Here is a 17,837-nt window from a genome sequence, read left to right on the forward strand (position 1 = left end):
TGGATCTCTGCAGCCCCTCATGTCCCATCCTGTACCACAATAAGCCAAGTCGCCAGCCTAGCCCCACTGTTCTGAGTCATTCCTATCTTTGTGATTCTGGGTCACAAGGACCCTCTGTCTCATTCCTACCTGTGTGGACATTATGGATTTCTTGGGCCCATATATTTTTGTCTTCAAGACCCCCTTCCTCCATTAAAATAACAACTGACTAAAGCTTGTTTTACTATTGAATCAGTACAAAAATGAATATATCAACACTGCATATTGAAACATTTTCTTTAACCCAAAGGTCACATTTTCCTTCTGATTTGAAAAAGCCAGAAATTAAAACCCTTTGATGGGCCCCTAAAACTATGGTGGTCCTTTGACACTGTGCCTCCCATGGGGGATCTTAGGGACCTCCCAAGTGGAAGGCCCAGCTCAAGCATGGGCTATGCCCACATCTTAGATCCATACATCCCTCAGAACCCTCACTGCTCTCTCCTGGAACCTCACTGCACATAAGTGACAGATTCACTGAGTGCGCCCCAGGATCCTCAATGGCTGTGGGCTGAAGGAGCCCTGGACAGATGAAGAGACGTAGCTTTCCCCGGTGAGACTCACGCATCAGTTGCACCAGCTGAGATCTGCTTAAAGGAATTTGTACGAATCAATTTTCCTTACTATAACACACACTCGATATAAGTCGATTCAAAAGGAGCAAAGGTTTGAACTCACACAAAACCACGATGACAGATCCTGGTGCTCTGGACCATGGTGGCACCGGGCTCTCTGGGGTGACGTATGACAAAGGAAGCTGTTTACTTAATGGTGTGGCACCGGAAGGAACCAGGGTCTGATAGCCCCTTCAAGGACACACCTTACTTGCAATGAAATAACCTCCTGCTTGGCCATGCCTCTGAAAGATTCCACAACCTCCCAGGATCCAAACTAAGTCAGCATCCTACCTGACTTCCTGGTGGTGATGTAGTTCATACTCAGATTGGCTTGACACTACTTGTGTCTCAGAGCTAGGTATAGGCTCATGTTCACTAAGAAACCAGATTCTGAGAGGCAAGACATACCTATAAGACACCCAGAACTTCATACCTGGGTTCAATAGGAAACTTGGGACTTGGGATACAGTCCTATGTCTGAGTGGGCAATGCAGACAGCCTGCCAATTTCTATTGCTAATGTGCCATGTGGCTAGGATACTTCCGTATCTGTGGTAGTGAAAATTTGCTTTAATGCTTGGGACTGTTTTTAATGCCTGAAAGCTAAAAATAAATGAAATCCAGAATTAAACAGAACAGAACAGTGACTACTCACTGGGATTCAGTTGTTCTCTTAGCCCCGCTGCTTAATTTGAGTTTATGTTTCGTTACTTCTTTAAGACATTATTCTGTTCAGTCATATAGGTTTTTGTATAAAATATTTCTATTTTAAAGAATATTAGGGAGTGGAAAGCTATACTTCATCTCATAGTGGGGGTGAAATTCTCAAATGCAGAATGGCATGAGTATAGCACCTCCTGGTGGAAACTACTGAAATTACAGGCAAAATTCTCAAGAGGAAAAATGAACTACAAAGGCAGGCTGCCCTATCAGCTTCTCTGGAAGCCTACAAATAAGAATTTTCCAAACACAACCCTTAATTTGTACCTGAATTTCTTATAGACAAGTACTATCTTGGAAAGAACTCAATATTATACCATGTATGCAAGTGATTTTTCAAGTATGTGTGGCTGTGAAGAGGATTAATAAAATACAATGTCACCTATGCAACCCTCAAGATTCGGTGTCTTTTTGTTGTTGTTGTTAATGATGACCTTCCTAGTGATGGATTGGGAAAACATAGTCACTGTCATGTAAAGGTTTTCCAAAATGTTCAATGTCACATATACAACAGGGAATTGTGGCTTTGGGAAGAGTTGTCAGTTTTTAAGAAACTAAACACCAGGGTTAGGGAGGATAAACAGCTTGTATGCAAGCATGAAGACCCAAGTTCAGGACCCTGGTAGAAGCTGAGCGGACACTGTGGCTTCCTCTAGTCTCAGCACTCAGGAGACTGGCCAAGCTGGCTTGCTGGAGTAGTTGGAATTAGCAAGCCTGGGTTCAGCAAGAGACCTCACCTCAGTAAATGAAGTGGAGAGTGATGGAGGAGGACTTCAGGTATAAATGTATGTACACAAGTGTGCAAATACACACACACACACACACACACACACACACACACACACACCACATATACATGCCAATATAAACAATAGAGAAAGAAACCAAACACTATGGCATGTTGTTCATTGATCCTTTGCCACTTTTTAGATCATTGTTTTCCATATGTTGAAGACTTGATCCCCAGAGAGAAGGTGGTGATACTGGGAGGCGGTAGAACATTTAAGAGGTGACACTCAATGGAAGGTCTTCGGGTCACCCTTGAGGGAGATTTGGAGGACTCCTGTTCTCTATGCTTTCCAGCCATGATGTCATCAGGTCGGTCCAGCCACAGACTCCTCGCCATCACCCTCCTTAAACACCACAGATCTTAAAACAATGGGCCAACTGGCCATGCACTGGAACCTTCAAACGTGAACGAAAACAAATGTCTCTTTATAAATCGGTTACCTTGGGTACTTCCTGAAGTGACAGAAAGCTGGCTAGAAAAATCTGGGAAAGGTTCCAGAATGAACTTGAATTCGGTGAACAATCAGTAGCTGAAACTGCAACTCTGTACTAAAGACTGGATGTCCATCAGAAGAGGGAAGGATCTGTGATACTAACCCGCAGTTATCCTGGGAGAGGCAGGAACAGAATGGTTGGCAAGTATCTGCTCCTCATGCACACGGCAAGCAAGCAGTTCACTGGGGATAGCCCGAGGAGGCAGACAACTCAGGACACAGCCACCTACAGCCATGCCGCCTTTCCCCAGTGCCCACCCAGGATCCAATGGACAACTCTGGGCTATAGCTATAGCCACCTGATCTGAACTCTAGCCCACTCCCTCAGACCCACCTGCGTCTCCTGGGCTGGCAACAGGGGAGCCATGCTTGCCTCCCACTTGGAGTTTCTTCGCCTTAAAACATAGATCATCATTTCTATTTTTAAATGTTTGTTTTTATTTTACGTGTTTATGGGTGTTTCGCCTGCATGTCTGTCTGTCTGTGCACCACATATGCGCCGAGATCCATGGGAGGCCAGAGAGGGGGATATGGGATCCCCTGGAACTGGAGTTACAGGTGGTTGGGAGCACCCATATGGGTTCTGGGGATTAAACCCAAGTTCTGTGGAAGAGCAGCTAGTGGTCGTAACCACGTACCCTCTCTCCAGTCACCATCCCCTACCATTTCAAACCCTTTTCATTAGAGGGGGAGTCATCAGACCTAACTATTCCGTAAGTACCTAACCAAGCTTGGAGCACGGCACTTGGTCAGCCGGCCGTGTTCCCTCCCTCTGTAAGGAAGACTCAACAGCGTCCATCGCCTGCTGCTGGGGCTTGGGTGTAGTTTGTGTTCCCCTAAACATCGTGTGCAGGAATCTTGCCCCTCAGTGCGGTGATGGGGAAGTAGAGGGGCCTTTATAAAGAGTGGAGCCTACTAGAAAATGATGAGGTCCTTGGAGTGGTGCCTCAGAAGGAATTAAGGTAATTCTCAGGGGATCCCAGTTAGTTCCCATGAGAGTCCATCGTCCAACAAACGCAAGGGAGCCTGGCTCCCGAATCTCTCTCTCGCTTCCTGTCTTGCCATATCATTTCCCCCTCTGCTGACAATTTCCCCCACCATGATGCTATCTGCCATCATCTGATGTAGTCAGAAAGCTTTCACATGTGGCCAAAGGGTGCCAGAGCCATGCTATTAAAGCCCCAGAATGACAAAGTTAAACCAACCTCTTATCTTTACAAAGTGCCTGGTCTTGACTCTTTTGTTATACCCATAGGAAATGGACTTGTACATGTGCTCACACTGGGCTTGGCATGGGGTAGGCACTACACCGGCATTAGTGCCCCACCGGTTCCACACAACCCTAGGAGTCACCAGCAGTCACCCCTTCCCAATTTTCAGGAGGGGGACAGATGCCAGGAGACCCCTACATCTAGAGAATGGAAGAGCCCAATTTTGGACTTGGAGCTCTACTTTGAGATGGGCTGATTTTTGTCAAGTACCCCTCATAATGCAGCAGAGTCCTGCCTGCCACCCCACCCAGGGCATAGCTTGCCACCCACTCTAGTCTGACCAAGTGTCCAGCATCTCTAGCCACAGCAATGTGGCCCCCAACTCTGACCTTTGTCACCCCCATCTGCTCTTTCCATACCAGACACCGTCTACACCGTCTACACCTTCCCCCAGCTCCAAGCATCCCAGCCTCCCACGGTGTGAGGACGATGATGTCAAGGCTACGCTGAACAGCGAGGACCTGGCTAGAGTGTGGACTGGGTCCGGTCGGCCTCCATCTGTGAGCTTCCCGGCTCTGTCCTCCTGCCAGTTGCTGAGAGAGGGGGAAGGGAGAGGTAGGAGGGGGTCTCTGCCACCACTACAGTCTGGGGCTTCAGCGCAGGAGGAACCACAGGGGAAAGCCCTGATACAGACTGGAGAGTAAGGAAACCCTCCCAGAGCTCCAATCCAGCTCTCGCCATGCACACATCCCAGCCAGCCCTTCCTTAGGTTGACTGGAACACTGAGGAGTTCACAAGGACATTTCCCCCTCACTGGGCATTTCCAAGTTCAGAGCTCACGACAAAACAAAGAGGATGGAGACCAGAGAGATGCTCAGTGGTGAGGAGCACTTGCTGATCTCCCAGAGGCCCTGAGTTTAGTTCCCAGGACTCAGGTCAGCTGGTTCACAACCGCCTGGAATCCCAGCTTCAAGGGGAATCTGGTCTCTGCAGAAACCTGCACTCACATGGCATTCATACACATATACATCAGTTTTAAAATAAAAATAAATTTTAAAGAAGATGAAGAGAGGCCCTGCCCTTCTAGGTCATGATGACGTGGACAAGTCCTGTGGCTAGGCTGTCCCTCGGTTTGCTTCTCTGAGAATGGCAGCAGCAAAGGAGAAAGCCACCCCGAAGCCCTTGTTGGCCGGCTCAGCTGTCTCCGTGGTGATAAGAGGAACACGCACAGGGCATGTGGCAAACCGGAGGGCAGCGGAGTCACACTGGAGAAGCAAACAGTGTGCCATTCTCTGGCTCACCACCTGAGCAACCCTGGCCAAGACACCTCCCTTCCCTACGCCTCAGTTTCCCTCCTCCTAAACTCACAGAGTGGCCGTAAGGATCAGACGAGACCGTAAGGTCAAGGAGAAATTATCCAAAGTAAGAAGAATGATAAGCCCTTCTCCAATTATTGATTGTTTGAAAGCGCAGGGCAGTAAGGGTTTGTACCAGGCCTTCTGAATATCCAGCCTTCACCCCCTCCTCCACCCCCACTCCCCACAATGCACCCCTAAGAGACTCATTCTACATGGGAAGAATTGAGAGAAACGCATCTGCTAGTAAAATAATTATCATAGTTTCCTTCATACAACACAACCGGTGCACACCCCCAAAGGAAAGGAAAATGGCTGGTATAGAAATCAAGTCCTGCTTTAAATTTGTAAAGAGAAGGTGCCATAGAAACCTGAGGTGAGAGCTGGGATGTGGGAGACTGAAAGAATGAGGAGAGAAGAAAGGGAGGCAGGGAGAAAGAGAGGGAGGAAGGGAGGGACTGAGGAAGGGCAAATCATTTGGTGAATGTCAAATCACTCCCAATTTCCCTTTTGTCCAAAACTTCAGGTTTCCTGGACAGACCTAATAAAAGCATGACCTGCTGGGCCCATGTAGGGCTTATCCCCAGAGCAGGTAAGGGCTCCCACCTGCTTCCACCAACTAAAGGGAGCATCAGATCATTTAAATAGTTCAACCATCAGGAATGATGTTTGCTCTTGGGGGTCAGAAGGGCCCGCACCGTAAGATCCGTGGCTGCCCACCTCCATCCGCTGTCTCTCACATTCCCTGGGTCCCTGGCAGTGTTCCAAGCTGCTAAAAACATGGTCTTTCATGAACCCCTTTCTCAGCATGCTGCCCCCTTACCAACAGAAAATACAATGCCCCACTCAGGGGGTTCCTGAGAACCACATGGACGCCAGAATTCATAGTGATTACATACAAAAGCCCAATGAACAGGGAAGGAAAAAATAAGCCGACTGCTGATCAATTATGACTCATGAAAATAAGAAAGCTATTTACATAGCAGTGAATTAAGTGTTGCTTCCCACCCACGCCCAGCCATGGAGGGCTCCTCAGTATTCACCCAGTACCGAGAAAGTGTGAGAACACTCACCTCCCATCTCGCATCTCCTGTGCCCTCTCCTTGAAGGCAGGTCCCCTGGAGACCTGATTTCCCAACTCTTGGCTTGCAAGCACCCCGAGTCTGAAGAGTTATTTGCATGTGTCTTCACCCTGTTTTCCCACCTGTTTCCGATCCTCAGGCTGGGAGCTTCCCTCTGATTTCTCTAAGATTAACAGGGCTGGGACGTCAGGGCTCGTGTCAGAGGCCCCTGCATAGACACATGCAGTCCTCCCATGAATGCTGGCAGAGGTCCCGGATCCTCAAGCATGTCTCCAGGGACTCTGAACAGCAGATGAGACTCTCCGAGGAATGAGTAGATGGCTACAGGCATGTGGCCTGAAGCCACCAAAACTTCCTGGAGGGCCATCTGCACGGCCGCTGAGGTTCCACCTGGGTGTCTAGCCGAGGACCAGGCTTTTAGCAATCTGTCAGCCCTGCATTTCCTGCCCCCAGTCTTCTTCTGCTTAGATTAATTAATACTGAATCCCAAATAACACGGATGCTGTCGACCAAGACGCATGAAATCTCAGTACCAATTCATCTCACGGGAAAGAATCCTGGAGTGAAAAACTTAATTCAGGCAGGACACATCAGGGGAGGGGGCTTGTATACATACAGGAAATCTACATCAGGGTTAAGTACTCAGAAGGAAGAAACAAAACATGGACGAAGGTGTTCACAGTTGTACTGTTACTAAATGGTGTAAAGTTAGAAATGACCTAATGATACGTCTATCCAAGATGGGGCTTAGATGAGGAAATTAAGACCTATCTACAGAATGGAACTTCTCCCAGCCACGGGACGGATGCAAAGAAGAAATGTCTAATAATCCAGCAACGTGGAAGAGAAACTCCACACACACATTACTTTTGAAAAGGCAGCCCACAAAACAATACAGGCATCACCTCTGCTTAGCAAACACGTTCATGTGGCAGGATCTGCAAAAGACTGGGGTCCCCGAGCCCCAAACGAAGCAACCCAAATCTGCAGACACTCGAGTCTCTCTGTTACGTTTTGAATGTAAAATTTCTCCCACAAGTTCATTTGTATGAATTTGGTCCCTAGCTGATGGCACTTTTCGGGCAGGTGTGGGATCTTTAGGACATGGGACCTAGCTAGAGAAGGTTTGCTGGAGGGCAGGCCTTGGTGGGAGAATTACAACTTGGCTGCCCTTCCAGCACAAACTCTGGCTTACTTCCTAATTTGCTGAGAAGTGAGGAGTCTCACTGTCGCCACGAACGCTATGAACTCCTTCTTTACTACAATGAGCTGTATTTCCAGACAGTGGCAAAATAAAGTCCTTCCTCTCTCGCGTTGCTTTCTCGTCAATTATTTGGTCATAGCAATACAGTAGTACACCCTTCACTAAAATGTCAGGGCTGGAGAGATTGCTCAGTGGTTAGTGCTTGCTGGGTCTTCATTTGGTTCCCAGCCCCCAGATCAGGTGCCTCAAACATCACTTGCAACTCCAGCTCCGGAGGCTCTGGTGCCCTCTTCTGTCCTCTGAGGTCACCCACACCCATGTGGCATACACTCACGCAGACACATGTACACACACATAAACAAAAACAGTAATTCTTTATAAACGGCCTAGTATTTGCATAGAAACTACATGTATCTTCCCACATACTTCAAATCATCTCTAGATTATTTAGAATGCCTAACACAATGCAAATGTTATGCAAATAGCTGATAAGCTACGTTGTTAGAGAACAGAGATTGGGGGGGCAGGGAGGAGTCCAGGCACATTCAGTCCAGACAAGTTTTTTTTTTTTTGTCGTGTTATCAATTTGCAGTTGGCTGAATTCATGGATGCAGAACTCACAGCTAGCTACCAAAGGGTGACTGTATATTCTAACACAGGGCATTCCGGGGTCTTCATATAGCACAGGTGCTTGGAAGGATATGCCCCAAATGATTTGGAGATACTTGCTCCTTTTCTGCCCCTGGGTTTGCTTGATGGTGAGACCACTGAGTCTGCCGGCGGCCTCTGGCCTGGCACCACACAAGAGAGCAGCCAAAAAGCAGCTGAGCGGTGGCAGTGAGCCAAAGCACAAGCCTGGGCACAACCCAGTCTGTCTGACAGGCCTGCTCAAGGCCGTTTGTTCCTTCCTGGCCTTCCCTGCTTGCTCGGCCAGGTCCTCACCCCCACCCCCCATCAGAGCCTCCTGATATCTCTCCGTTCTAGAATGTGGTACCAGATGACACTCACCGACCACAACACCTCAACCCAAAGGCCTTTCTTTTCTTGTGAAGATCATGAAGAAAACAAGACTAACATGGGCCAGCCCTCAGAAAAGGGTAGCTCATCCCCTCCAAATGCTTGTGCATGTATGTTGAGATCTCAACTGCAACCCAAGAGCATGTTGAAAGCATAGGAAGGCAGAGACACAAAAGGAGGCAAGGAACTAAATTCCCACAGAGATTCTGGCTGACGCGAAACAATGATTCAAAACCACATGGATCTTGGGTCCTCTGGAAATGATCAGTTTATAGAGTGAATCACCTGCCCCAGGAATAGGTACGGCCAAGTGATTTCAGACCTTTAGTGGCTGAGTCTGACCCATCAATCAGCAAGCTCTGTTCTTCACCCTCCTCACCTCTACGGCAGTAGCTTCTCAGTCACAAATTGTGTGCACAGGAAAGACCAAAAAGAGTTTCCTGGGGGATGGAGCCTTCAGAGCTCAGCAGTTAAGAGCACATACTGCTCTTGCAGAGGGTTCAGTTCCCAAACCCTCAACGGGTGGCTCACAGGGTCTGTAACTCCAGCTCCAGGGGATCTGACACCCTCTTCTGGATTCCAGATACTGCACACATAAGCACAAACACACGTACAAACACACATACACACACACTATGAAAAGAAGAAAAATAGTGTGCTGGTAAACACTTGTTTGAAAAAAATATTTATGTATTGCAAATATACACATATGTATATATGTATGATTAAAGCATAAAACAAGGTCTTATTAAACTAGCAGGCACAGATTGGAGATGGTCTTCCAGAGTGGGTCATTGCAATTCCCATGTTAGTTGCAGAGAAGAAAACAGAACTCAAGAAATCCAGGTTTCAGCTTATGCCCTAGGAGAATGTGTGGACTCTGTGCCCTCGAATATACTGAGTACAGACACTGCACCTGGCCCCAGAGCCATAACCAGACCAAGAACAGTGACCCACTGGGACCTGTTTCAACAAGACTCAAAGCAGCACATATAACAGGGAGCTTCTTCCCATGGCCACTTCTCTTTCTTAAGCAGCCAAGAGCCAAAGCCAATCCTAAGCATCAAGTCCAGCACCCAAACCTGAAATGGGTATGAACAAGCTTCACAGCCTGATATAGACCTACACCTGTTCCCAGAAGGTCCCCAGGCACCTCAGCTCACCTATATCAATAAGAGAATAATTTCACAAAAATATAACCAATCCAGAAAACAATATTGAGAAACAAATTTGAGGCAATCTTTTATATGCCTTTGGTTTACTGTTTTAAAACATTGAGTTCAGAGGAAAAGGTTGCGAATGCGTTACATGGATCCTGTAAGATATATGTAATACAAAGAAACACTAAATAAGGCATGTGTGTATTAAATACAGATAGCAAGAGTTGGGAGGCCCAAAAGATGCCTGATATTCACTAAGTCCTAAATATACCCAAGACAGCTGGGCCTCAGATATCATGACACTCTAAATACAGAAAAGACACTCAATATTCATATGCATATGACTCTATATAGAGGAACCTAATATCCAGGCATAATCCAGTTACCCATGGGTTGACACCTGTTCTGGTCATCTAAGTCCAGATATGGAGAACAGAGCAGTCCGATGTTCCCTTAGTAGCAAGTACATCCTTGGCTTGGAGCACCTACAATATGTATGGCTTCACTGCTAGTACTTCAAGTCTGGTCTTTGGAACCACGTTTTAGTGGGGAAGTATGATACTGCAGAGAGATGGAAATGGGAATACTTGTAGTATAGCATGCAGATGCTGTGGGCCTTCATCTTGCCTAACGGTATCTCTCCACCTACTCTATCCTTGTTTATCACTGCATGTTTAAAATTGCATCAAGGTCATTGCCCACATGGCATCATCTATCATCAGTTCTGCTCTGGAGCACTACCTACTACAGATATGCCCATTCTTCTGAAATAATATCAGACCCCAAACACTGAAGAACCCTTTAATGCTTTGTATTGCTTCACAGGAGATTCTAATTGGGAATTCTAATCAATGCCCTCACACATTCTTCTATTTAAACACTTTATTTTGTGAGCGTGCACATATGTGTGAGTGCACATGTAGAGACCAGAGGACAACTTCTCCTTCTACCATATGAGTTCAAGGCATGAAACTCAGGTCAAAGACTTGGGACAGATGCCTCTATCCATTGAGACATCTCATCGTTCTGCATTCTTCTAAGGTCAGTACTTGCAAATAATTAATAAGGGATTCGCTACATTATTTAATACCTAACATAATACGTGTGGTGTGTGTGTGTGTGTGTGTGTGTACATCACCATTCCTATTCCATGGGGAGCCTGAGGTCACACGCTTCTAAGCAGTAGTGCAGAAACCAAAGCCTGACCTCACTGGAATGGACTCCCCACGGTGAGAAAGCAAAGTCCCTTTGACATTTCCATGTCCCACACTGAGACGATGGCCTTCTAAGTGTCTCCTGGAGACTGTGTGCAGCACAACTAATGGGCCGGTGCCTCCCACAGACATGAGAATTTGGATGCAGAGCCATGAGAGATTCGGGTGTGGACTTCAGAGGTAACGGCAAGTATTTCTGGAAGTTCTGCAACTGCATACATTTAGAAGTTAGTCCCACACACCACCGCTAGGCAAAGGCCCAAGGAACCAATAACTTCCTTCCCACGCCTCCCTCACCTTCCCAAAGGCTCTTTCTTGGTTACTTTTCACAGAAAACTTAATCACAAAAACTACTTGAGATCGCCTCCTCCCAGGAATCTCCTCAGGAACGCTGACAGAAATTCCGAGGCTGGCGGTTGATGCTGGCACACCTGTGCCTTCATTTCCTGTCTGCTCACTACTAAGGTTACAGAGACATGGCAGCCACTGAGCTCAGGCTAGTGGGGGCAAGAGAGCTCTTAAATCAATACAAAGAGTTTGGGGGCACATTTTCAGAATCACACGCGTGTTCTCAGGATCTTTTTTTTTTTTTTTTTAACCTGACCTAAAAGTTCAAAATCATTTTCTGGATTTGATGAGAATCATTAACAGGATGTGATAAGAAGTCAGCATGTCCATTCAGCTTGGAGATAACAAGAAGAGCTTAGTATGCCGGGTACTCTAGGGGTCCTGCCTGCTGGTGACACTGTTGGTCCCACCAGGTCCACAGATGTGCACACCAGCCAGACATATTGCTGGCAGATGCAAAGGATGCTTTAGTGGTCCTGGGCTCCTTCTCACATTCATGCGGCTAAGTCTATTTGAAGGCTCACCTCTTCCAAGAAGCTTCACCTCCAGCACCTTAGTATGAGCAAAAGCCGGGCCTCAGACACAGAGCGTCAGCCTTCCTGAGGGCCTGCCTTGCTTCCTAAATGACTCCTGAGCCCTCGGAAGAAGCAACCGGGACAGGCTTTTCCGCGTCTACCGTCTCATCCCAAATGCCATGCACACAGTGGGGTGTTCTTAAGATGAAGCGGCAGCCCCAGAAACAGGAATCCGCATTAATTTGTGGAAATTAAAAAGTCCGGTGCATACAGCCCAGGCCAGCCTACCGAAGGGAGCGGAGGCACTTTCCTGCCTTGTTTTCCTCTCTCCCACATCCCTGGGACACCCAGTTTCTCCAGGGACAGGGGAGTAGGGTAGTTAGTATGAGATTGCAATTTAAATTATGGTGGAGGGGAATACTGTGATATTTCCGTCTGTGTACCACAAAGTGTGATGATCAAATCAGGACAAGAGGCATATCCATCGCCCCAAGCAGTTTATTATTTCCTTGCATTAGGAGCATGCAAAATATTTTTTCTTCCTCTTTTTTTCCCCCTCCTAGACAGGGTTTCTCTGTGTAGCGTTGGGTGTTCTGGAACTCACTCTGCAGCCCAGGCTGGCCTCAAACTCACAGAGATCTTCCTACCTCTACCTCCCGTGTGCTGGGATTAAAGGCGTGTGCCACCACCACTCTGCAAAATATTTTCTTTTTGTATAATGTATAATAAGTTATTTTTACCTATAGTCACTTTGCTGTGCCAGAAAATGATGCCCTCATACTTAAAAAAAAAAAATGTTTATATTCCTGTCACAGATCAGTGAAAAAGCCTACCTGTTCCAGTGCAAAGTCCTGCTCTAAGCCTGGAGTTCAACTACAGCAGAAACAACCTATGAAACATTCTTGGCCACAGGTATGGAAAAGCTCTTCTGGTCCTGGGAGGAGATGGACTGGGAAAGATCTCTGCCCTCAGAACCTCTGAAAGGTTGAGGAGGAGGCGGCAAGTATGGGGAGCGTTGGACCAGCTTCCCATGTGTAATGTTGGGAAAGGGCTGCCCAGAAATGCAAAAATGGCAGCCTAGTGTGGTTTCTGAGAGCCTCCACAGGCTGTCCGATACCTAATGGGGACCCTGATGAAGCCTTAGGGGGAGGGGTCTGAGGAGCTGTGCAAAAGCCAAGAGTGAGACCCAGCTAAATAATACTCAGTAGAAACCCTAGCCAGGAGACCATTGGAGCATTGAAGCAGGGTGGGGGGACTGAGGAGGAGAGGCTCCCTGGAGAACAGCAGGAAAACCAGCACAAAAGAGGCCACCCTCCCCATGTCCAGATGTCACTGTGGCTTTTTCCTGGTGCCTAGTCACCACCTCAACAAGAAAGACAGGGGGAGCAAGCTGCTTTAAGCTATACAGTGATTGAAATATCCCTTGAATCAGGCCCAAAGGAAACAGAATCCTACGACTAAGTATACCAAAAAGGAAGCCAAAACACTCTATCTGGGAGGCAAAATTAAGTTCTCGTTAAAACAAAACAAAACAAAAAGCAAACAACAAAAAACAAAGCTGCATCCCTTCACAACAAGCCTGCAGCAGGAAATGTATCTATTCTGATTCGGATGCTTTCACTGAGTCTCTGTACAACACAAACAATATTTATAAGACTATCTGCCTGGGCTGACTTCCAGGGGGAAGGCATAGAGTCTCAAGCTTGCCAAGTCAAATGCGGGCCTACCAGGCGGTCCCAGAAAACTTAGCCCACAGGAGGGCCCCCAGGCCTTCCCACATAGTCTCTCATTGTAGCTGAGAAGGCTCTGAGAGCTGGCTGCTACATAGCATTCCCGCTGCTGTAACAAAGTACTGGAGACTGCGTGGCTTATAAACAACAGAAGTTTGTTGCTCACAGTTCTGGAAGTCTAAGATCCAAGCATCGGCTGATCTGGTAAACGGTGAGGGTTGTTTCCTGACTCACAGATGGTACCTCACTGTGTTCTCACACAGCCAAAGGAGGGGAACCACGCTCTAACCCCATGCAGAAGGTACCATATCATAAAACCATCACCACGGAGGCTAGGCTTTCAGTATGGGACTTTGGCAGTCCATGTACACACACACACACACACACACACACACACACACACACACACACACGTGCTCAGAGTACTATCTCCATTTCTCTCATTCTCCATAAGGGCAAACCAAGACTTCACAGCAAGATTTGATAAGGACCAAGGAACCACGCTGAGTGGTGATCACCTAGGTCAACTGTCCTAGCAGACAGCCTACCCTGTGCCAAATTTCATGGCACTTGCCAGGGGCTGCCAGGTGGATACTACACTTACTGGATACTACACTGATTCAATACATGGGAAGGACTGCTGGAGAGGCAGAGCAAACCCACAACATCCTTAGTCAAAGACAAATATCTCCAGGGTTACCAAAAAAAAAAAAAAATCAGTAATGTTACTAGGAATGTTTCATGCAACATTTTGAAGCATTAAATATGAAAATCCATGACCAGTCTCCCTGATTTCTCCCTCTTGTCTCATGCTCCAAGACAAGGAATTGCACAACACTAGGACTGAGCCTGGAATCCAGCCCAGCTCCAGGCAGGGAAGGCATCTTCCCACCACCCCACGGAGCTGTCTCTCCACCATTTTATAATCCCAAAGCGCTCTCGAGGTGGTCCCAGTCCTCAGTCATCTCAGGTGTGTGTCTACATGACTAAGCTCCCAAGGAACACCAGCCCGGGGAGATTCTATTTCGTCGTTGCTATGTGTTTAGGTAAATGGAAGGAAGTTCCAGCCTCCGCCAAAGGAGGGGGCATACTTCAAAATAGTTCTGGAAGGCGCCAGGTGGGCTCCCAAGGGATCACACAGGTGCTTGTCTCCCACTTGGATTTTCTGGTTCAATTCTGACGCGATGCCAACCGTCCACCTGCAGGCCACAAGTCCAGTCACACGGCGGTCTTCCTTTCCCCTTGCATTTCAAAAGCCAAACGCGAGCTCCTTTGGGCAACTACTTAGACTCTCGGCACATGTACACCTTCCACTGGAAGCGAAATGACTGCTCAACAAATATTTGTTGATTCAAATTTTGAACAGCGCTAAGATTAAACTCAGAATCCCTCCTGGTGGCTTGTAACCTAAGCCCCAGACCTGTTAAATAAACCATGACCCGAAGCATAAGGAAGACAATGTAACCACTCGTCTCCCTCACCGTGGCCTTTGGAGACAGACACGACTATGCCCAGTACTAAGAATTGAAACCGCACGCAGCAAGCCTTTCTCCCCCTCTGCCTCTGTTTTCTTAGTGTTAAAACTGGTTAAACTGCTCGGCTCTGCCTCACATTTCAAAGTTAAGTCCAGCAAAGCGCTCAGAGGAAAACTTCGGGCACTTGCGCGTCTGGCTCCTCTCGGCCCCACCGGCCACGGTGTCGTGGCCGTGGCCCCCACGGGGGGGAGGGAGGTTGCCGTGGGCCCCAGGTCCGAAGAGCCCGGGCTGTCTGGGCTCTGCCCTCCACCACCTCCCCGGCTCCATGTGGGGACAAGACTTCGGGAACACACCAAACCCCCGGCCCCGACTCCCTCCAACCCTGCGGGGTCTGCGCCCCACGCGCGCCGCGTGGCCACGCCATTTCAGACCGTCCCAGGTACCTGGCACCGGAGCGTGGCCGTGCTTGGCAAGCGCGCCGGGAAGGGCTCAGTCCGCGGGGACACGCGGGGGCTGCTCCGCCGGGGTGCGCGCTGACCCCCGGCCGCAGCGTCAAGGGCCGGCGGCACCGCGCAGCAGGTGGCGGCAGGGCGCGGGGGAGCGCGGGGTCTGCGGCCGGGGGATGGACGCGGACGCGGACGCGGGCGCGACCCTCGGGCGGCCGCGCTGGCCCTGCGCTGGGCGCGCGCTCGCGGGCTCCCGGCTCGGCTGCGCGCGGCCCGGCGGGGGCGGACGCGGCTGCTCCGCTCGGCTCAGCTCTGCTCCGCGCCGCCCAGGCCCGCGCGCCTCCCCCGCGCCGCTCCCGCCGGGCACGCGGGACCCTGGCCACCCCACGCGGCGGCGCTGCGGAGCTGGGAGCCTGGCCGGCCCCTGTCTGCGCGCGGCCCGAGGGCCCGGGGACCCCGCGGGGACGGGGACGCCCCCGATCGGGACACCTGCGCGCCACCTCCCTGCCACTGGGTCCTCGGAGAGTGGGCGCCTGGGTGCAAGGGAGGGACGTACGCATACGAATACAAGTAAAAGTTGTTGTTTCATAACCTTGTGGGTCCGAGCGTCTGAAGGCTCATGGGGGAAGCTGCCGCCCCGTCTCTAGGTGAATCATTGCTGTGGCACTGGCAAGTGTGGGAAGGCAGGCTGGAGGAGATAGCTCAGCCTTGCTTCCCCACCCCCCTCACATTTAACTGAGGCGCTGCCCCACTTTGGGAAGACACGAACTGGCTCTGAATACCTGCTCAGCTAATCAGCTACCTCCAGAGTGCCACTTTCCCCCAAGCTTTGGTCTGCTGGCACGGCCCAGAACCATCTCTCCAGGATCACACCAACCAGCACCTCCGATATCATCGTGCCAAGGATGAAAGTACCAGGAAAGTCAACTGAGTCCCAGAAGGGCACCCAGGCTGCTGTAACATGAGCCCCAGCTGGAAGAGATAATTCTACCATCAGACAGGCACTGGAGTGGGTGGCCTCGGAGTTCTGACTTCGCGGCGATGTCGTGTTATTGGGAGATCTAGAGGAATCCACACCCCCACCGTTGAGCCGTGGGGGTGAAGGCTGGCGACCAGGGACACCGAGAACCCCCAAAGCCCACACTTGCACCAATATTTGGAAAAGCTTCTCCCCACAGCTGGCTGAAAAATGAGACCAAAATCCCGAGCAGAATAGGAAGACGGGAAAAGAACTTGGCGATAGATGTCATTTTGTTGGATACATGAAAGGAAGTTAGTTGCCTTTTTAACTTTTTGATGTAATCAATCCCTTTGGTTCAAGCTAGTCACTTAAAAGTCCCCTTTGATGGTTAAATGAATTAAATTCCCTCTATGAAAAGAACATAAACAAACCGTGAATCAGTCTCCCAGCCCCCAAATTAACAATGATTCACAGTGAGCAGGTGACTCACGGAGGAGAAAATGAATCGGTTAGGTGTGTATGTTTGCCTTGTTTGAATCCTCAAACTAAACTGAACGGCTACAAGCAAACCCATGCCCTCACCCACCTTGAGCTTGCTGATGCTTGCTATTCTGATCCACATGTATTCTGCACGGCTGTAACCACTAAATATTTATTGACTCCATAAATTGTCTTTCTAACCTAAGAATTTTGTTTCCAGAGTATCAGAAGCCTCTGGCTTTATTTGTATGTGCTTGTGGGTGGCTTTTGAAGTTCCTGGAGGGTTTCAGAGGGGAAAAAAAAAAACCCAGAGGATCTTGGTGATTAGCTAAGGCTGAGAACACGGTGTCAACACCCAAAATAGAAAGTGGTTGCGAACTTTGTGACTAGGTTAGCAACATGGAAAATTATCTGTAGGCTGGAGAGTGAGGACCTTTCTGCTTTCCAAGGAGGGGATGTGAGAAGGAAGAGCTGCCTGTCTCGCCCACCCCCAGGGACTTTTCCCTTCATGGACAACTCTGGTTCTCAGCTGCTGTCCATGAAGCCCTTACTTAGCACCTCCATCCCCAAGCCTTCAAGACAGTCGAGAAAGAGCTAATAGATTCAAGTGAGGCTTTGTGAAACTTCAAAGGAAACAGTTTTTTTTTTTTTTTTTTTTTGTTTTGTTTTTTTTTTTTTTTTTGGTTTTTCGAGACAGGGTTTCTCTGTGTAGCTTTTGCGCCTTTTCCTGGAACTCACTTGGTAGCCCAGGCTGGCCTCGAACTCACAGAGATCCGCCTGCCTCTGCCTCCCGAGTGCTGGGATTAAAGGCGTGCGCCACCACCGCCCGGCTAGGAAACAGTTTCTTAAAGCCCACAGAGACCCGAGCTCAGCCAAGAGCACATCTGGGTGGCTTTCCAGATGTTAGTAAATCTGTCTTAGCCATCCCTAAACCTCCCCTTCCAAGGGAGGAGACCCCCCTGACAGGACAAAGAAGGCCAT

General features: G+C 48.9%; 1 protein-coding gene across 3 annotated transcripts in view; it reads right to left on the reverse strand.

Annotated features, from left to right (window-relative positions):
• Positions 1-16,381, reverse strand: part of Cracdl (CRACD like) — a 123,988-nt gene extending 107,607 nt beyond the window's left edge. The window contains exon 1 of one of the 3 annotated variants that reach the window (XM_028865697.2): positions 16,198-16,381. Coding sequence is in view for 1 of the 3 variants with exons in the window: in XM_028865691.2 (XP_028721524.1) it covers positions 16,008-16,036 (29 nt within the window). In the remaining 2 variants the exon portion in view is untranslated. Of the gene's footprint in view, positions 1-15,412; positions 15,602-16,007; positions 16,093-16,197 lie in introns of those variants that run through there. The other 2 variants (XM_028865691.2, XM_028865694.2) reach the window with 2 other exon arrangements.
• Positions 16,382-17,837: the final 1,456 nt, after the last annotated feature.

Source organism: Peromyscus leucopus, chromosome 16_21 (genome assembly GCF_004664715.2).
Source record: "Peromyscus leucopus breed LL Stock chromosome 16_21, UCI_PerLeu_2.1, whole genome shotgun sequence".
In the NCBI taxonomy this organism is placed as follows: Eukaryota; Metazoa; Chordata; class Mammalia; order Rodentia; family Cricetidae; genus Peromyscus; species Peromyscus leucopus.